Raw genomic sequence first — 23282 nt, 5'->3', positions numbered from 1 at the left:
CGATAAGATCCCTAAACTTGTACGTTTCTTTTATATATACTCAATACTGTATCCACGTTATAAGTAATAGTAAATAATTGCAAGTAAATAATATTTTTTTATAAGTAATCGGAATACAGTTGATATATGGCAACATTAATAAAATTTAATCTTGGTCATACTCTACGTCAGGCTGACAACGTCAAAATTATCATGTCAAACACGTCATTCATTTCATTTTTACGAAAGAGGATGATCGCGGTGGTCTTGCAAAATTATTTATAATTTTTCTTTAAGTGGTGCAGTGAGTGAACTAGTGTATATATTGTTATCGCTACAATAGAAAGTTACAACAGCAATCATGTTTAGCTGGCTTAAGAAAGAAGGCGAAAAAACTGAAAGTATAGAAAATGTCGTGGAGGGTCTCAAAAGAATTTATAAAACGAAACTTTTGCCGCTCGAGTTGCACTATCAGTTTCACGATTTTCACTCTCCACAGCTTGAAGAACCCGACTTTGATGCGAAACCGATGATTCTTCTCGTAGGCCAGTACTCGACTGGTAAAACTACGTTTATTAAATATCTCTTGGAGAGAGATTTTCCTGGTATTCGTATCGGGCCGGAACCTACAACAGATCGGTTTATCGCCGTAATGTTTGATGAAAAAGAAGGCATGATACCTGGAAATGCGCTTGTCGTAGACCCAAAAAAACAGTTTCGTCCTTTGAGTAAATTTGGAAACGCCTTTCTTAACAGATTCCAATGTTCGACTGTAAATTCGCCGGTTCTTCGGGGAATTTCTATCGTCGATACTCCTGGTATTCTATCGGGGGAGAAACAACGCGTTGATAGAGGATACGACTTTACCGGTGTGCTAGAGTGGTTCGCGGAACGCGTCGATCGTATCATATTGTTGTTTGACGCCCACAAACTTGACATCTCGGATGAGTTCAGGCGCAGTATCGAAGCTCTGAGGGGCCACGACGACAAAATTCGTATCGTTCTAAACAAAGCCGACATGATCGACCATCAGCAACTAATGCGTGTGTATGGTGCTCTGATGTGGTCGCTGGGTAAGGTGCTGCAAACACCTGAGGTAGCGCGCGTGTATATAGGATCCTTCTGGGATCAACCTCTCCGCTATGACGTCAATAGACGCCTCTTTGAAGATGAGGAGCAAGACCTCTTCAGAGATATGCAGTCACTACCTCGAAATGCTGCATTACGTAAATTAAATGACTTAATTAAAAGGGCACGCCTCGCTAAAGTACATGCATACATAGTTAGTGAGTTGAGAAAAGAAATGCCCTCAATGTTTGGCAAGGATGGCAAAAAGAAAGATTTAATTAAAAATTTAGGTCAAGTCTATGATAGGATTCAAAGAGAAATGCAGATTTCTCCTGGTGACTTCCCTGATATCAAAAAAATGCAAGAAACATTAGCAAATCATGATTTCACTAAATTCCATCCATTGAAACCAAAATTACTAGAAGTGGTGGACAACATGCTGGCCACAGACATCGCCCACCTCATGGACATGATCCCACAGGAAGATATCAATATTGTTGCTGAGCCTCTCATCAAAGGTAAGTCACTACATCTCTCTAAATTTAGTTTACAGTATTAAAGACATTCAGTTTATTAATATGACAACTATACATCTTTAAAACAGGAAACACTTGATAAAAATGTTCAGTGATTCACATAGGTGTGTGTGAAACTTAGCACAATTTATCCAAGGCTACACTTATTATATCCTTATAACAAAAAGTGTTTGTATAAAGCAGCATATGAAGTAGACATCTCTTATCACCAGATATTGACCTGAATAAGCTTTCTTATCACTTGACTGTTGCATGAAATCATCGCTGTTACTATTAGAATTGCTAATACCTATAATTAGTAATGTTTTTCATCTCTTCGTGTATCATAAATATTAATGGGTTTGCTTAGCAAGTTATTTGCATATGTTATATCTGTATGAAACTTGGTTAATATTAAATTAGGTTCCCATTGCATGACGTAGTTCATTATTAATACAATTCATAGTTGAAATTACATCTAGCTTGTGATCAATGTGAATTTTACTGAAATTAGTTAGAGTATACTTTGTCAATAATCTAAAGTAAGTAGTTCCCCGAAAAGACATAAACGTTGAGGAAGTTAAACTACTGTCATATGTTGTAGTTATCAAAAACAAGCATTAATTACTATTATTAAATGTCCTTGTATGTTACTATTGAAGAATTTTTCGTGATGATTGGAATGATAGTCTTTCTAAAACATATATATATATATATATGTAAGTGACACTGGAATGTTTGATAATAATAATATGAAGCTTCATTTACTAGTAAAGTATGCATTAATATCAAAGGAAAAAAGACTACTTTTAAACTGCATCCAACATACATGTCGGCTTTTTTGATTCTATCTTGATATGAACAAATATAGTGATAAAGTATGATGTATGAAGTACTGAAGTGCTTGGCTTTATTTTATTCAAAAGAAACCTGTATTATAAATTAAAATTACAGCTGATATTTATATAAATTGTGCCACTTATTAAATATAATAATAATCAATTAAATATACAGTCCTTTATGTACATAATACTTAGAAGCAATCTAGCAATATCGTATTTAAAATGTGTACTTAAATTAAACTTGTGTATTTTTTAGACTCATCACATATTTAGGTAAAATCTACCTGCATAACAAAAATAAAGAATATATTCTAAAGTTAGGAATAAAGCAATTGGTCCTATCTCAGTGTCGAAATGACGAATATGTTTTTTATAAGGATTTTCGTTGTGTTGCGTATTCAGATCTAGTCTTGGATTTATAATTTAGCCAGCATTCGCCGCAAAGACGCCCGAATATGCGATCACCTCACTTAATATAAATCAAAATGTACTTCATGCTCTGAGCCATGTTCAATTATATAAGCCTTTTGAATCAGGCAAGTACGTCTCGTACAAAATGCATGCACTTGACTGTATTACCCAGTAGCTGAACTCGTGAAACAGATAATGCACGAATAAGTAGTTATTATAATGCATATAGGTACATGTTGATTGCATGTTTATATATTGTTTTTCACTTTATAAGCCAATCCAGGGGTTGTTTACCTTATTGCCTACTTACCAATATATCAGTATATATTTGATGTTGGGTTTGCCGATGTTGTAAATATTAACCCTATGTTTGACACCGATAATCATTAATCTTACTGGATCCTTGTTGAGATTACAATAAGCACAAATTAACATATTATTTTATGGCAAAAACCTGCGAGAATAAGATCCATTTTATTTAAACTTCGAATAATGTAAACTCATTATTTTTATTGATAATTAAATTATTTGTTTTGATTGAGCGTTTTATAATAATGAGAACGCTTACTTACTATTAATTAATTTAAATATCGATATCCAAAAGTTCAATGGCAGTTCAATTCAAAAAACTAGTAAAGGAGTAAAGTTGCCAATAAAACCCGAGTCCACATCTGACCTCCTTCGAGCCCGACGACCTCTTAATTGCTATTGTTCGCATTGCTTCACTAATTACAGCTTTCACTGAGGTTGAAGAAATATGAAATAGAACGAAATTTAAGTAACACTATCATAACGATATTGTTAACAGGAGATATTGGATATATTTGAATGAAAAGTTTTCATATTTACTAAATTATTTTTCATGCTTAGATATTGATTTATTAAGACCAATGGGTTGCAGCCAGTCTGTTTGCGTTATTGCGAAAGTTACTTCTTAATATCTATAGAATAGAATAAACATCGCTCTAGTGTTAAAAGTAATAGATTAATACGTTTCATTACATTATTTATGTTCAAACTAAATTCCGGATAATGTATAGTTAACTTGTCCTGAAAATTTTCGTTATAAACAATTTTAAGTTATATGGTATTGCAAAATTTTGGTTTTGTATTATAAATAGAAACTCTTACTATATTTGCAAGCACGGCTTTAAATATACGGCGCCATGCGCTTCGGATGCGAGATGCGTTGGGGATATTTCACGTGGAGTTACTCGTTATTTATAAGCGGTTAACTTCATTATTTAACATTTCATATTACATGTTTATGTAAAGAAGTTCCGCGTGTGGCGTAATCACACTTATATCGCTTGGTTAGCGGCACCTTGATGGCGCTTGAAGCGGTTTTTACTTCTGAGATCGCCCCATGCCTAAGAGCAAGGTAAATTACCATCAGGTGGCGCGATGGCCATGTTAAAGTTGTTAAAAAATAAAACATAACCGTAAATAGCTTCGTGTCTGAGGACTTCGCGCAAAAATACTGAAGACATCGCAGGCTTCTTTTAGTTTAGTTGTAAGAGTCTAGATATTATTTTGAGCTGTATGTAATGCTGATGTGACCATAATTGTAACTCATTACCACAAGAAGTCATCTGAATATAAAGTAAATGAAAAACATATTTTTGTCGTCCGGCCACCACCCTCGGCGTCGATCGTGTCCCCGCAATATTGTCGACATGAAAATGTGACATGCACTCAAAGTCGCAAGCGTACAGGCAGGCGAGTCAAATTTGGCCAAAGATGTTCTCCGTGTTGCTAATAACAAGCTAATTGTCTGTAATTAAATTCTTAAATAAGAAAATATTTTTCGGGACGCGAAAATAAGGTTTGGGTCAGGAAATTTAAATATTTTTTTTGTACCAATGTAAATTAGACTTACATATTTAACAAAATTTATTTCGTGACTAAGACTACAGCATGTTATATATGTATGTGTACCTGTTGCCGTCATTGTAATACGTCTAATCATGTAGCAGTAACTCTTAATTCATGGGCGTGTTCCGTACGACAATGAACGTAAAATTTCTTATCAGAATATTATCACGTGAGCGAGCAAAGCGTTTTTAGATATAAAATTGCGTAAAGTGATTTTACACTCAGCCGAAGCAATGATTAGGGCAGCGATGCGGCGCGGGCGCACCTGCGACCTTGGATATTGTACTTGACTGCTGAATGCTCGTAATTTATGACCCTGAGCGATGATAACTGATATAACAAACTAATTAATATACCCCATCATGTAAATAATTTATAGCTAAATAGCCAGTGAATTACTTATAGAGTTGCTTTATATAATGCGTAGAAAGCTATTATCATTTATTTATATTGAATATTTAGTCATACAGAACAAAAGACGAGCATTTACATATTCATGCGTTCATATTGCTTTAAATTTAAACTATAAATGCTCGAACTTTGTTATGTAACAAGGCGGTCGATGTTTCCCCTTACTAACCGTAACATTGCACCCGCTTGACGTTGCTACTCATATGATAACGTAACCGCACGTGGTAGGGTTGTTATGCATGCATAGTAAAGCTGGTCTGTCCTCAAGGGGAGCCCGGCGACCCGCTGACGGCCGCGCTGGAACGCCTGCATGTCAAACGTGGCTTCCTGGAAGGTAAGCTCTTTGTGACGCTTTGGCTTTCGTGCTCGTCCGTTTGATGCGGTTGACATAATCTTCACGTTAAACAGAACAACTTTACTCTAGTTATCATGTCTTTTTTATTAATATAAAATCATTACGTTTTGCGACGCCAGGGCTTCGTACAGGCTCTTTTGGTTAGTTTTCACTAACTCACATGTTATTTTATCAAGCAAGTGAAACAGTGTAATTAAGGACGTAACATCTTAGATCGCATTTTTTTAAAGATACAGTTGACCAATTATTAAAACTTATTGCGGGGATATTGCACTAATGGAAACGTGAATATATAAATTAGTAATCAGAATGTCCTTTAATATGTTTAGCATGAGTTTTATATCTGTCCGTCGCCGTCCTACTCGTACTGTCTGTTGTTGCCGATAGCATTTATCACACAGTTAATTCTATTTCGGGGTCGTTCCATTCTTGTATTGTGTTGTCCCATATGTGTATAATGTCTTTATTTATAAATGTAGACGAGATCTATTACCTTCCTGTATAAATATAATTTCAAATAAGTAGGCAAACTGACAAATGGGCCACCCGCCATGTTACGAGGGGTTGCCATTGTCCGTAGACGTTGGCACTGCTAGAACTTTTAACCATCCCATGCATCGTCAAGGCGCCACCAACCTTGGGAAAAGATGATATATCCCTTATTTCTATAGTTACACTGGTTCCCTCACTCTCAAACGTAGCGTAGAATACGTGATGACTGTGTAGCTTAATTGGTGGTAGGGCTTTGAGTAAGCCCGTCTGGGTAGGTACCACCCATTCATCAAATATTCTACCACCAAACAGCAGTACTCAGTAGTGTGTTCCGGTTTGACGGGTGAGTGAGCTAGTACACTACCGCTACAGGAACAACGGACATAACATCTTAGTTCCCAAGGTTGGTGGCGCAAAAGTGATGTAAGGAATGCTTAATATTTCTTACACCATTGTCTATGGGCGGTGGTGATCACTTACAATCAGGGGATCCATTTGCTCGTCCGACAACCTATATCATAAAAAAAACTACCAACTTACACGTCCTTACACAAAGCCCTACCACCGTGTAAATTCTTATTCTTGGTTTTATTTTTCACCGTGTTTTCCAATTTATAAATTATTTTATTAAATAATATTTTTTTATCAAACGTACTTAGATATATATTGTGTACTGTGTGTGTTATTTTTCATCGGTTTAATGATAAAGGCTATCTTATACAAACTAGATTACCAATTTTATCTTTAACCTTCAAACCGCTATTAAAACACCATAATATCAATTTGTCACTAACAACATTTTATACTAATTACTATTCTATTCGATTTGTTTATATACAAAACTATTGTACTAATTAAATCGCTGGCAGTGGTTAGAAAACCTTAATGGATTGCGATTGTGGCTTCAGGCCCAACTGAATATTCTATGCTTAATTTTTGTTTATAATTGAACTAAACTAAACCAACAATTGTTTGTCAAAAATTTTCTATTGTAGTTGAACAAGCTACAAAGCATATCTTTATAAAATAAAATAGACCTTAATTTACTAATATAACGAAATTCTTTAAAGTGAAATCGATATTTTATTATATTGCAATTAATCGGCTTTGTTTCGATTACTTTAAGTTCCTTACATCGCTTGGCAACACGCGATATGTTTATTGCTCATAATAAATTCCATAACTATGCATCAAGCATTTTTGAATTACTCATTAATATTTTCTAAGTGCTGCGGTATCTGAATGATGCATCGGTTCGGACTGACTTACCGACCCGAGCCGTACGAACGTTTGTTGCTTATAATGTAAAGTAAATCGTATTATCCGTTCGTATCTAAACATTGAGTCACATGTATTGTTTAATAGAAACGGGCTGCTCGCAAGCGCCGGCGCACGTTTTGTGATCGACTAGCTAATGCGGAAACGCAATTAAGGACAAGTGTTAGCTTGCTCGGTGAACTTACCTACTTTTGTCGGACGGACGACTGGCCTCCGTTAGTGAAATGCAATTTTTATTATAGCTAACAGCCTATTTCAATTTCTAATATCTTCATATATTTGAGAAATACTCAAAATTAATTCGATTTTAAACGAAATAATGAGTTACAAGCTACAATTACTTTCAAGTATGCCTTGATTTGGTTGAATTTAATTTAAACAATAGAACAACATGAAGTAAAATAACTGGCTACCGTCCGCCATATCAGATATCAACAAACATCGGGGCGGTATTGACACTCTCTGCTCTTATTGGAGTGTAACATAATTGTACCTAATATGTCTACGTACGTAAAAATAATAATTCAATTTATGTACATAAAATAATTTAAAATAAAAACATAATAACCGGCTTTTATTCTTCAAATTTAAAATTTATCAAACGACAAATATACTATATTTCTTTCCTAACCAAAAACATAATTTTCCAAATCGGTTCATAAATGACGGAGTTTTGAGGTAACAAATATAATAATACGATTATATAAGTATACGATATAAGATTTTATAATCTCCTCCTATTTTTGAAGTCTGCTAAAAATTTCAATGGCACGGAAAAATCTGAAGAGATGCAATTATTAATTTAAAAAAAACCTGTAATCTAATTAGAGTAAACCGAATTTTGTTTCATTTTCCATCCAGTTCCATCAGATTGTGAATTGGTACATGCTTCGTAGAGTAGATATTTTTAATTTTGACTGAATGTTGATTAACAGTAATAAATATGATATTTAATAAATAACGCTAATTTCCCCTACAAATCAATAATTCAACATAAAAACTTCTAATAATCAATTGCTCACTTGACATAATATGTACATCTATCCAATCAAGAGTTACTGGGCTGGCGACGGTGATAAATATAGTGGCTAGCAATCTTATCACTTACCGATTCGTTGTAAGTAGAGTTTGCATAACAATACACTTATCGAACGGTCGTCGATAAGGAGTCATAATTGCATGTGTCACTGGCGACGGTTCGAGTGAATGTCAAGGAGCCGAAGAGTGAATGGATCAATTAATTTTTATGTGTTTGTGAGTTGTTATTTGTCACGGTGATTTTCATGCCTTGACCAATTCGTCATACATACGGCCCATTTTCGACCTTTAGAAACGACTGGTTCGATCTAGTTTTTAAATTATTAATTGTCTAAAAAAGAGCTTACTTATAATTATTAGTAGCTTATAGCTATAATTAATTAACTAAAATTCTTCGCGTGGTTCCAACCGCGATAAACGTCACTGCTTCGACCCCTGGGGTCGTGACGTGATGTTATACGGTCTATAAAAGTTTTCAATTAATGAGAATAAGAGATCAGCAAATTTAAATAAACAAACAAAATTCATGTCATCCATATTTACTTGAAGAGTGAAAGAATGGAACCAAAACGCTAATAAAAATTGTAATATCTAAAGATATTATAAGATATATGTATGTTAAAACATACATACTTGTAAAATACATTTGCGCTCCTTGTTCTGAAAATAAGTAGAAGAACTTAGAATTTCATCTTTATCTGTCTATACATTGAATTATTTAATTATTAGTTTAACGATGTCGCATAAAGCCGACAAGGTTTAGTTGTTACGTCAGATTTCGCTGAAAAAAATAAATGTTTGTATTGGAAATTTGCAATTCGACGTTGACCTCATTTATGCGAAACGACGAAAAGCAAAATATGCTGAGCTAGCATTTTAATTGACATTTGTTTGACTTTGCGTAAACGAAAATGGTTATTAAATAGCTTATGTTATACATAACTATAACTAAACATTTATATATCGTATTAATAAATCTATTTATTTGAAAAGAGCAACTATGCGAGTTTCTTGCCGTTTCTTCTCGCTGGAGGCTGCTTTCCGAAACGGTGGTAGTATTTTAAAATTGACGATTCAAAAACGCTTCGTTGTGAAGTTTACTTGAATAAACTTGATTTGATTTGTTTAATAAATATATGAGAATATCTGTGTGTCTGTTATCACGAATAAAATGAATCCATCATTATTAAATTTAACACAGTACCCTGAAGCCTGGTTAAATATATAAGCATATTAATAAATTTAACGAGAATTGAGTCGCGGAATAGAGCTTGTTTAAACATACATGTACGACGTGCACTGACAATTGCATTAGGGCCGTAGAACTCTACTATGGTGTAACCGTGTCGCGCGACTGTGCGCTGACAATGGGAGCACGACCGATACTTTCGCCGGAGGTCGGCGCGCGACGCTGAAACAGATATCATTGTCTGTATTAATTACAAAAATGGAATTCTTACTTAAATATTTTATTTTAGTTAACTACTTTATTTCGGAGGCTTCTAGTTCTCTTACTCGTGACTCTACTGGTGAGGCTATCCAAGCAGAATACTTTGTATTGTTATTAACTAGATTTTAATTTGTGGATGTGTACCAGTCTAGTTAATCGTCACATAACATCTTAATTTCGTTTTAATCTACACGTTTGGTAGTGCATTGTGGTATGAAATCTTAAAATTTTATTTTTCATAGACTACTATAACTAACTTAAGGTACTACCTATGATATGAGCGATAACGTCCTCGTTAGTCTCGTTAGTAGTGTACTTGGTGGTAGGGCTTTGTGCAAGCCTAAATATTCTACTGCCAAAAACAGTACTCAGTATTGTTGTGTTCTGGTGTGAAGGGTGAGTAAGCCAGTGTAACAACAGGCACAAGGGACATAACATCTTAGTTCCCAAGGTTGGTGGCGTATATGCTCGTCCGCCAACCTATACCATAAAAGAAAGCGGCGATCAAGGGACAGTCCAGCTAACCTTTGTCTTCTTTCAAGAAATACTTAGTAACAGCTCGGAATTAAGGAGATGCCAATATTATATATCGTGAGCCTTGAAAAGAAGCTCAAGCTCAGGCACACAAGGGACACTAATCCATCTGCTCGTATCCGATTTCGGTCTCATCGGTCTGTGATGGATCAGTGTGACAATAGAGAACAACTTTCTTTACACTCTCTCTTTTGAACGATAAACCTCTTGCGCACGTGGCTGCATATCTTTATCTATATCATATTTTCGATTGGCTGCTGTGGCGTGATGTCGTTCAGGAAAACATCATTCGACATTAAATTATGTTTTACTACTTACCTTCAGGTGAGTCAAGTTGTCGTTTGCATTCTTATAGATAAATTAAGGATAATTAATTTTATATTTTAGATTTGCAAATTTATTGTTTTTTTTGTAATGAACAATGATATTTTTAATAATATATATTCGTAGGTAACAGATATTTAGCTACATATTTTTTTCTAATCAAATGACCAGCAAATATGTTAAAATATTAAACAGTAGCTTACGTAAAATATCGCGTGCAAGTCAAATCGCGTCCGTCGGTAGTGTCGCAAATTGCAGAGTGGTGCACCACTTGTTACCAATATTCTAAGCGTGTTGCGTTTTAGTTCACCTATCAACTGACCCGAACGCATGTACTTAGCTAACGATTTGATTTTCGCTATCGACGAAAGTTACAAAGCTAATTTTCAAAATAATAATAGCACCTTGCCTTCAAGGACATCGAATTACTCTGCAATTGAAATAAGCTTAATTTTAATGTTGTCGGCGTTAAATTTCACTTTATTGCTCTAACAAATGTCACGGCATTTATACACTTGACTGCTAATGAATTGTTTAGGTATTTACGACTAGGTTTTCTCGTCAAGGTTCCGCAGCACGGCGTGTTAATAACAATGCAATAAGCGATTACTACAACTCAAGACACATGTTATCACGTGACACAGTTACGCTGATATAGATTGCATGTGAGATTAATTAATAAAGATACCAAGATATATCGACTACCCAAAACCCGTAATCGAAGTAATTTTCGACCGATTATGCGTTTGGTGTGAGCCTGTTTGTGGAGGATGTGTATCAGTTAATTGTGTTGAGGGCATTGTTCCCGTGTCCGCTGTGACATCATCACAGCGTGACCATTGAGTCGCATCTCAGCTGCCATTGTTGGCGACCCACTTGTTCTCAATGACTCGCATTGTGCTCGATGTGACTGATGCACCCCGCCGATGGAATCATTTGTTTCCCTTTGGACACCACGAGATGATACGGATAGCTTAGTTCAGCACTCATTGTCGTATTGCTATTGACAGGGCGACCGACTTGCTTACACTTAACAGTGGTTTCTGTGTGATATGTAATCCGATATAGAGCCATCGCATTAAAGTTAGTCCTCCATCGGGTCGTAGAAAGTTTATTGTGCATTATGCTTTAAGTGATTGTAAATTAACAGTTACGGATACAGTTTTACGTCAGTGGCGCAGAAATCTGAACACAGTAAAAAAGTAGCTAGAATCAAATCCACAGAGCGTGATAGTGTTCGGAAGTGCGATGTGGGCCGCGCGCGCGCTGAATATTATCGACCACCCGGCGCGCGGCGCACGCGCACTCCGACGAGTGCTCGATCACCATTTACAGTTGCGATTATCGTTTTAAATGGTGTCTTCACTGTTTCAATGTTTTGGATATCAAAGCATTAAAAATAATGGCTCTATTCCATATTGGTTTTTTTATTGAATCACGAACTTACACAGACTAGACAAACATATTATATTAATGACGAAGAAAGTTCTCGCATTTAAAATCAGTTCACATAATGATCCATATTACATGTACGTAAGAGTCTGAATATTCATGTACTGTATATTGAAAAATATTTTTTATCACTTTGTTTTTGCAATGAAATGTTTATACATATCTATGATGTTTTTAAAATTCGAATTAAGTATTCAGGTTGTATGTGAAGACTAATAAAAACGTAGCGATATCCAGGTGCATATTAATCAGGCATGTTCCAGTATAATGAATGAGTCAGAGCTCCGCAGTCATGTGTCCGCTCTCAATATCAATGTTTGATTGTTGTTTGAAACATCGCCGCGTACATTGTACATAACTGTAAACTAGATTCCGTGCATTCATGGCTAGTGAGCGCAATATTTGCTCAAATGATGATACTAGCTGTATCTTCCGGCGTGGCTTGCAATGAATTAGCGCTACTTTGCTACTAGTTACTAACGATATATATCGTTATTGGCCCGAATTTTTTTTAATAGTTCCGCTGAAATGATTCTTTAGAGTTTGTGGTTTGTGTTGTTGTCTTACATGCTGACCAGAAATAAAATCCAACTATTAATCGAATGGTCTACTTTTAAACGTACCGCCCCTATTGAAGTCGGTCTGAGTGATGATCAATTCCAGTAGTTTCCCAATGCTTTTTCTAGACCAATCCACGCGGTACGAGGGCGATCTAAGCTTATTTTTCCAAGTCTAGTTTGAGGCAGAAGTATTCTCTGTTTAAGGCTTTGTTCCATCTTCAGTCTTCGGTAGAACATAGACTGCCTGTTTCCACTTAATCTAAATATTTATTAAGATTAAGTGGAAACCTCTAGTTACAGAATATAAGTATATTTGAAGAAAGGAAGTATTCTTATCACCTCACTGTTTGGTTTTGGTGATTTAAAGTTAGTACATCGGCAAGAATAGAATTTAAGTAAGGCTCGGAAAAGTCACCTGACCGGATAGACTTTGTCAAAGTAATTAAGGGTCACAATTTCAGAGAAATTAAGGAATATTATTTTTCCTTTTATATATTTATATCAAAAGTTTTATCATCGTGGTCTAATCAAAGAATAAGATTATCATTTCATGATTAAACAAAGACATTGCAAATAATTTTGGTATCTGACTAATGTCGTCATACCTACGTTTTGTTTAAACCGGTTTCGATAGTTTTACATCTTTAATTGTAAAAATATCATTTACTAAGGTTAAAGTATCAATAACAGGTTTTAAACATCACAATAACATAACCCTCAGTGTTAGTGGGTCAAAGACCTCGTATTATCTCTAACAGAGCCAATGTCGCCACGTCGCTGCTTCGATGCGGGCCGACGTCATTTGATGCCTACATTCTGAATTTACTGAAATAAATATTGTATTATTTTCGTATCTATTTTGTTAATACTAGACAAAAGAGCAAACTGATACTCGCAATATTTTTTTTATCCGAAATTAATCGCTAAATTGCTCAACACAATAATTAATTAGTTTGAGTTTGCTTCTAGAATTAATATATATATATTTATAAATCCTAAATTAAAAACGAAAAACTAACGTTGAATGTGTAAGAGCTTTATGCGTCAAGCGTATCGTTATTCGAGTCTTATCAGTCGAAGTGTTTGTCGCAGCTTGAATGAACGCCCTTTACGATTAAACTTCCACAAACAGCGCCGCCCACCCAGCATTCAGCATCGCTGTCATTTAGGATCAGTCGTGCGGAGAGTTTTATTACATGCACTGTTTCATGACTTGCATAACAATTGTGCATCATTTGTGCAAATTTTTTCCATTTTTAATATTACATTAGCTTAATATCAATGTTGTCCAAAACTCGTTGTATGGGACTTATTTTATGTTTAATTATAAATTAATCAACAATGTATCAAGGTTATTTCGAAGAGTTACAAAATGAATTACTTAATTGTCGATTCGCAATCAAATTTATGGTTTGATTTGGAAGTCAGTGGTTATTAACTATTACTATTTTTTTACCCAATAGCGTTTTTGGATGTTAAATCTTCTCTTCCTTTACGCTTCCTTAAATTATGACCGTAATATTTTCAATTAAAAATAAATATTATATGTGATCACAGACACTAATCAGTTATGTACAACAGGTTATAAAACCCAAAATTTGGAATGTATCCTCGTACGTAGTCGAATACTTTCCATTCTAATTTTCCTTCGAAGCGCGTGCAGTCTTGATATAACAAAAACCAACCTTCTCTTACTTCCGCGAACTATCATTTCACTTGCCACGTGCTTCGCTTCCCAACGACTGGTGATAGTGTACAGATAGGTACAGGCTACATATAATAGACTTAGACTCTTGTGACTATGCTTATTGTTACTAACAAAAAGGACGCCACTTTGACTTACAATTCGACACTATTAAGAAACAAAAAAAATCCCATCTGTGAGATCTAATGTAAAATCAAGTTCGTACTTAATTAAGCTAATACTTTATTAGGTATCCGTAGATGCAGTTCAACGTTTATATAAATTGTGCTATAATTAGTTAGAAATATATTTTATAGTGACCGAATTAAAATTAGGGAATATTTCTATAATAGATATAATGGCTGGAAAGTCGATATTCATATTAAATAAATAATAAATAAATAAATAAATATAATAAATCATAAATAATAAATATAATAAGTCATAAATCTAAAATGATTACATAATAATCATCATTATCCACAAAGAAGTTCGAAATTGCCCCGAATGGCTTTAAGAAAATGATGTTACGGTTATGCGAGACTGCTTTCTGCTGTGCACCCGGATCCCATGTTATTAAGTTTGATCGTTATATATTGTAATTTCATTTATTTAGGGGCGCTACTGGTTATACTGCAGACGTCTCGAACTCTTCTTTTCGTAATGAATTAATGTGTTTTGGATGTTGAGGACCGATGGTTCGGCAAATAAAATCTGTCAACTTTAAACGAAACTTGTGGTTTCAAATCTGACCACGCAACTCTGAGTTTTATATGCTTAATTTGTGGTACTTTGTCATCGCATACTTGATGCGGTGATAGAATGGGCTGCAAATGTTTTCCTCATCAGAAGAAGAGGCCTTTTCTCATAAGTTGGAAATGTCACATATAATTGATGTGTTACTTGTTTGATGAAAGGCATCCCCATAGAGTAAGCAATAGTCACTCGATATTTCCAAAAGTAACAATCTCGTCCTTGTTTATGTACAAGGCCGTAACATTAAGGCAGTCTAAAGAGGATTGTCTAGTTGAGGCGTCGTGTGGGCGACAGCGGACGCGCTTCCTCCTTAACGCAAGATACCTGTATCCTGCTCTCGGACCTTGGATGACCATTCCCAATTCTATTGGGGAGAAAATTGCACCAGCTCAATTACCTCTCCGTTCTTCGGCTTTTCCATTCTCTCAAGATTCGTCGAGCGCTGTAGTTTGATTATTTTGTGCACCTTTTTAAATGGAGGATCAAGGAGACCTGGCTACGCTCACGTTGTCTTTTGATGGTATAGTATAGTTAATTTGAAATTCATGCATTATTTATAATTAAAATACCCTCGCATATCGAAATTATTGACTATCTATATAAGAAATTAATTTAATCTGTTTAAGATTAATAGGGTTCGAACCGTTTTACAGGTTAACTTGAAAACTAGTATTTATGCATTTTTCATGGAGAATGTTTTTGAAACCTCCACTTTTAATTAGCCGCTAAATGGCACTCCATCACGTTAACTTTTACCCCCTTTATCTTTACCATGAGAATTTTATTGGTATATAATTTATATGCTCCGATAACGTCTGCTGGGTTTTGCAAGAAATACATAGAATGTGGTTTTTTAACAGGCGACTAAATATGATATATAATTAGTTTGTCCGCGTTACGTGCTCCGCGGGTGACGTAACATACCTTCGATTATATTAGATAACATAGCTCACGTTACCTGCTGCGAAATGTACTGATTTTCGATCATTAAATATATGAGCAGTTGTCGAGGATATACTCCACTGTTTAGTAGTATTACATCGAGTTCCATAATTAATACTGATTGCTGAATAATTAATATTTATATGTCGTACGATTTGTTTACGAATAATAAGCGTATGTATTGAGGCACAAGTGGACATTCGCTAGATAATTATTAATTAATAATAAGGCAATATGTTTAGAGAAAAACCAATTTTTTCGTTGCTAATCATAAAATAAGTTTGAATAACTTGAAAAAAAACTTTTATTCTGTCAAAGTACTAAAAATAATAAACCTACTTATACTACATTGTACTGTCGCAAGCATCGAAAATATGTGTAAAATTTGTGTAAGATCGGTTGTGTGGGGCTGGTCTTGAATTCGACTGCAAGATGTGGCACACACATACGAATAAGTGAAATATTGTATATAATAGGCATGTTTCAGTTTTATCGGGTGGATGGATTAATTTGAATAACATAATATTCTATTAGTGGCGAGAGAGTGGGGATCTACGTTATGTTTACACTAAGCATGCGTCTATCGCTGGCGGCGCGCGACTCGCTTCCTACACTTTCACTGAACCCGCGCCGCCGATGCGATCTAGATTACTCACTCTCTTCATTGCTGTTACGTGACTAACGTTCGCGACCACTAGTCGCTCGGGCTCTGGACCCCGTTGCTTATTTATGAATACATTTCCACAAATGACGAACAGGAAAACGTGATAAACTGAGGCTGCCCGCCACAACGGTTTTCATTAGGATTCTAAGATTTGTTTAATAAAACATGATTATCAAATAAATATATCATATCAAAACCTGTTAAATAGTTCCTAAATACTTCAAGTAGAAATATTTATAATCATTTATCGTTATATTAGCCGTCTTAGTCTTGCTTAGAATATTTCATAATTAAGTATTTGGATTTTGGACAAATACTTTTTACTATTAAAGAGAGTAAGAGTAGGTACTACGTTTTTTTAAGAACACTTGTATCGACATTTTACAAAATAAATTAAACGCTACCATTTATTCGGAATGTAGGTTCTACCGAGAAGAAAAGCTTAGTAGTGACTGTTTTATCAATATACACAATAAAAGTTAGTCCATTGTGACCAGACACTTAATATTTCAATCAGTATCGTCTCCTAGTCGCCCAACGCGTAACTGCATAATTAATATGTATTATTATTGCATTTCGCATTCGACACAGCGCTTGCTTCATTAGCTGCTACCTATTCTCTTAATTACCAACTTAACCCCAGTTACACATACTTTATACCTGTTTCGTATCGAGTTCGCTGACCTTTCACCGCCGACACGTAGATTTTACTCAGTCTGCGTACTAGCCAACATTACCTACTGATAAAAAATCTGGGTCATATAAATACTGTAGAAAACTTAACTCGATTTAGAAGAACCCCTTGAGACTGTTATCCGTGCATTAATTTTGAATATTTATATTGAAGTAACAGTATGTAAGTAAATGTTCAACGTCTAAACTAAGGGATCTCCTGAATACGAGAAGGTATGGGGTTTACTCCAGCATGTTGGTTTATGTGTGACCGATACATGCACGATTTTTGTCTTTATCGAGAACAAAATGAATTATGAACACTATATAATAACATGAAAATAGAGTAGTGCTTGCCTAGTTTGAATAATCATACTTCATCGTCGGTTTACATGCACGTGTTCGAACACTAATAGATATACATTTTCTAATCATTTACAATAAATTATTTTTTATTTTTATAATACCTATTTTAATGCACGGATACGGTAACCTACACCATATAAAGTATTTCCTTTTCTTCTCCAAGAAAAATTAGAAGTAATAGAAATATATGTACAAAGTGCCCTCTGAATTTATTTTTATTTACATTGTAGTTTTAAGTTACACACAATTAGTAAGGGAACCTACGGCTTATTTTTTCCTAATATCTTTTCAAATACTTCTAAACGATGTTTGTACGTAATCGATACGCGAAAATCGCTATGCAACCCCTCTGTTGCCTAATAATTCAGTGCAGGACGAGACGTTGTGTCGAAAACGGAATGGTGACTTTTCTCCGCTATAACAGGTAACATTCAACATTCGAGGGGGTGTGAGATTTTCAAGCGGCATATTTAGATAACGTATTGTGTATCCAAGACTTAAGGATACACAGATTTTACTGTAATTAGCATTTATTCCGAATTCAAATTTTATTATTCAGCGGGCTTAACAATTAGTGAATCGATGAGGTGATATACAACACTACGCTTTAGTGGTCTCTGTTGCCATAGAAATTATAATTTCACTAAATTGGACTTGATACATAACGTTATATTATATTTCCTTATTTCGACCTCTTTTTCCATAACAATAAGCTTAAAGCACCAAAGTAAAAATAGCCACTAAATTGATTCATCTTTTATAAGCAGTTATTTATAAGTAGGAACTACAATTTGTATAAATTATACCGACAATCATCTGACGTTGACGTCTGGAACGCAGCGCGGTGGGCGACATCTGATATGCACAATTTAACCAAATCGTTACATAAATATATATATCATTTATTACGTTCCATACATATTAAAATTTATTACATCAATAAAAACAATTTATTGTCAATTAAAATAGAAAAAAGATAGAAAGCTTAGTATCTGCTCGTTATATACAACATCTCGTATAATACAGCCTTAGCCTGGCTCTGTGAATTTGTAGTATATCGAATTAAGATCTTTTTTAAAAGTGATATTTTGAATGTTTCGTTTATGAGTAACCTCATGCATTCCAATGTAGAATACAATAAACGAATATTCATTTTAAATTATCAGCGTTTACGTAAACCACAACATCACCGTGACGCGCGTCATATCCACTTACGCTCCATTCATTGGTTTTGATAATAAATAAAATACTAAATACAGACATCGTTACGCGACACTTAATAGTGCTGAAATATTAGATGTTAAGTACTAGTGAGTACTTTTATATTCTATACTAATATAAATGCGAAAGTAACTCTCTAAAGTATCTGTCTGTTCCTCTATCACAGCCAATCCACTCAACCAATTTTGATGAAATTTGGCATGAAGCAAGCTTGAATTTATTCATCCCTACCTGACGACCGACACCTAAACCATGAGCGAAGCCGCGGGCGACAGCTAGATAGTTACATTTTATCTGAATTACAATTTTTCTCACAAACTACTTAAGTATATTATTACGTTTAAATTTTTTTTATTATTATGTAATTAACAAATTTTTTAACCATAGATATTATTATCCTAACACAAATATAGTAAATGTTTTTTTTTCAAATCGAATAAAAATATGAAATAAATAATTCAACTGTCATAGAAATATTCCATCAACGGATATCTTATCACGTCTAGTCTAGTCGGCACAGTCGGTCTAGCACATCGAATTGCTAATATTTCGTACATTTCTTAGTAATTGAAAGTTGCCTATAACCTCGTGTATTCGTTTTTACCGACACTTAGTGCATTCATGCGACTTAAGTGTTCCATAAAAACTGCCTATTTACTTAAACGCCGTGACCAATAGCCTTCTCAATTTACCTCAACCGATTAGTGAACCTGCTGACCCATATTGTCTCATTCGGTTCAGAAATTGGTCTCAAATAAATAAAGTTAAAAGTTGTAATTTATTTACAATTTAAAATATAAGTCAAATATCTCTGCACAACTACCTTGTAGACTTTTAAAATAAATAAATGTAAATAGAAAATCAGTTTTTTGGAGAGACAAAACAAAACACTAATCGTTCATTAAAAGGCAACAATAGATGTAGTTTTTTTTACAACCGGTGTGGAACAATATGGGTAATAGAGCACGGTGGCGGCGCTGAATAGCCGACCTTGCTCTGATCCCAGATAAGAGCCGCGACTATTTATCTCCGTTGCGGTCACTTCACCTCCGAATTGGAGGACGCGAGCTGCGCCTCGCATATCCTCTGAGTATCGTAATAGCATTGTAAAGCTTTGCTTGTGTTCGGGATTCTCGCGATAACCAGTGATCCGATTCACGTAGAACTTTCCATACCTATGTTTATAATTATGATGTCTCTGATTTTTAAACAATAAAATAAGTTATTAAATTGAACTCTGTTGATTTTTCGTTCTTCGTGTGGAGAAATAAAATGTCGACGTCCAACTTATAGAATATTAATTGCCATTGAAAATCGTAACAAACAACTGCTAATTGTTTCAGTACCCGCTTCTATAAGCTATCGTGTAGTGTGTACTCTACAAAGTATTATTCAGTAACGTACACGATGTAATTACTCGCAGAACTATTTATAAATAAATAGGCAACTATCGGGACTCAATTTTAAAATCAGCTTTGCTTTGATTCAGTCAATCGCTTACTAATAAATCATTATGTACGATTACTAATATTATCGTTCATCTTACACTGTTTCGTGGTTGCAATTGATCAAATTGATATTTTAGTCTTACATTAAATGTTCGGAGGGAAAAGCTGTTGTCCGGAATTATTTCTAAATTTGCAATATCAAGATGGACTAGATAACTAAACAATTTATTTCTAAATTTCAGGTGGTGCTTTCGAAGGCGTAGAAGATCAAGTGTCACCATTCGGGTATGGACGTGGCGAGGGCGTGGACGCCGGTCACGGTGACCCAGAGTGGATCTGCAGCAAGGAGAAGCCGCATTACGACCAGATATTCCAGGGGCTCAACCCTTGCGACGGAAAAGTCACCGGAGCCGGTATGCAGCTCGCGCTCACGCGGACTCACACACTCGCACGAATTCTTACTACACACCCACATCTCACACACACAATGACATTAGACACGGCCTTACAAGCTCTGCTCTCCACCACACAGAATTGTGCCCAACTAACTGAACTATGCATGATACTTAAAAACAAAGAAGAAAATGAAAATAGTGATAAAAACTTCGATAAGATTGCTGATGTTTTGACGGTAACGACTCAAAACAGCAAAACCATCACCCAATTCATTATTAACGAATCTTTAACCACCTCAAATAGCATGTCTCGAGGCGTTTCCATCCATAGTTTGCGCGACTCTGTGGGTTTCGATGAATCCAAAGACGAAGCCGAAGTTGACTCGAATCCGTTTAGTTCTGACTTTACACACGCAACTAGCGATGATTCTAGCGATTCCGTCCTTGAGACTGATTCCCGGCGAACACCCTTCGATACCAACATTACAGAGACACAAGAAAAAGTAGGAGTTTTGCAGTCGTTACAATTCTCTATAAAATTAATATTCTTAGTGTTGCTGAATTTGATAACGATAACGATAACAGCGGAATTCATGTTTATCTGCTTGGTATATATATTCACTGGCAAAATGTACATCGAGTTCAACGTACCGAAATCTCCGCAGACTTGGGTGGAAAGGGCTCAGGAATTGACTTTTGGTCTCGAAGATGAAACCGTTAAAATTTATTCAATTTTCCAATTGTTTTATCGACATACCGTAGTTGATGTATTAAGATATCTTACAGCTTATTTGAGAGCTCGAAATGCTTAAAATATGCACGTCGTGAATGAGCTTGTAGTTGTTAACCGATTGTTGCTATCATGCTAATTTTGTTAATTCATTTTAGTGGAGGCACTAAAGTAGTACCCGTATTTATTCATCATTATCAATAAATAGCGATGTTTCTAAGCTTACGAACGATATTAACTCACCCAAGAAGATGCTGATATGTCGTTATCTTGTTCTATAGGTTATAGTTTCCGTTGGATGATAATGCATATCCGATCATTAGTCTCATTACGTAGTGCCGAATACAGGTAACACAAACTAACATTTTTTCAACAGCGGCCAAGACGGAAATGGTGAAGTCGAAACTACCGAACTCAGTGCTCGGTAAGATCTGGAAACTGTCCGACATCGACAAGGACGGGTTCCTGGACGACGAGGAGTTCGCTCTGGCGATGCATCTCATCCGCGTTAAGATCGACGGACACGACCTCCCCTCCGAGCTGCCCCCCCACCTCATCCCTCCCTCCAAACGCAACTGAAGTCTGGACCTGAAACTTCGACTACGCGCAAAAATCGTTATAGGCTAGCATCGTCCGACCTCTGCTTCATATAGAAAGTGAAGGTTTCATCGAGCCGTCTCATGTTTCCATGAAAAACTGTATAGAATTTTTCTTATTCAAATATAGCATTTGGTACTATTTGTATGGACGGCATCGACCATCGACCATCGTGTGCTTTACCTTCTAGTACGTAAGATAAGTTTTAGCTTCCTTCCGTTTCCGATGCGAGTTAGAATGCAATTATTGGCTTTTATCACTAGCGATCACAGCCTGTGTGTTGGAGGGCCGGGCGGGTCTGGGAGGCCCGAGGTGCGAACGGAGATGCTGTTCGTTCTACTTCTTCAAAAATTATTCTTTGAAATATGTATACAGTTATGCTAATTTAAATCTTAAATTGTTGTTACATTTTTAATATTTAGCTTTACGACTTAATTTATTGTTGAGGCGAGACTCGTTTGGTGCTTCAGAGTTTGATTTCTTATACACGATATATCGATATGATTTGTCCTCGTATTTAAGTACATTTCTTTAAATGATAAATAATTATTATTCATATGAATTTATTTAGATCACGTATTATGTTATGCATGCTTTTTCATTGACATTTTATTTAAAAGATTATACAGTAAGTTGTTCCTATTAGCGGTTTCCTGGCTTAATAAAACTGATCATTATTTTTATATTGTAGATAGACGTATTCAATATTATTATGCAAAATTCACCATAAAATCCTACTTTACTTTCAATACTCTTTGTACTTAGTTCGCGTAGGCCTGTCTGTTACAAGCTAGTACCTTGTTCTAGCATTTTTATGCAGCATTTATTTGGAACTCTTAGACTTCATCGTTCAGTGCCTTCGATACGTTTAAGAAATGTTTGGCTTTCAAGCTTTTATTGCAGGACCCGGGACTGGGGTGTTATCATGTAGGGACGTCGCCGTAACACTGTCGAGGTGATCAATATGTAAATATGGAATTTTCGAAGCATTACATTTTTGGAATGTACTTTACTGCGTCTCTCGCAGTTCGGCCGAGCCCCGCCATCGCGCGGGCCGCTGGACTGCGGGTGACGTCTTATTTTTACATTTGCTACTGTGTGTATATAAAAATGAATGAATAATATGTACATGTATTTATCGTAAATTATACACAGAGTGTAATAAATAGTTAAGAAAATTCCGCAGTTTGTTTTATTGAACCTTTTCAACTGCTACAAGTGTC

General features: G+C 35.4%; 1 protein-coding gene across 1 annotated transcript; it reads left to right on the top strand.

Moving 5' to 3' along the window:
• The first annotated feature begins 205 nt into the window (after positions 1–205).
• On the top strand, positions 206–23240 carry LOC125071434 (EH domain-containing protein 3). The gene is made up of 3 exons (XM_047681681.1): positions 206–1565; positions 20580–20750; positions 21839–23240. Exons 1-3 carry the CDS (start codon positions 341–343, stop codon positions 22039–22041), a joined length of 1599 nt encoding a protein of 532 aa, XP_047537637.1. The 5' UTR covers positions 206–340; the 3' UTR covers positions 22042–23240.
• The last annotated feature ends 42 nt before the right edge of the window (positions 23241–23282 follow it).

This window comes from Vanessa atalanta, chromosome 19 (assembly GCF_905147765.1).
Source record: "Vanessa atalanta chromosome 19, ilVanAtal1.2, whole genome shotgun sequence".
Classification (NCBI taxonomy): domain Eukaryota; kingdom Metazoa; phylum Arthropoda; class Insecta; order Lepidoptera; family Nymphalidae; genus Vanessa; species Vanessa atalanta.
Note: the sequence above shows the minus strand (reverse complement) of the source record. Positions and strands in the feature narration are given on the sequence as shown.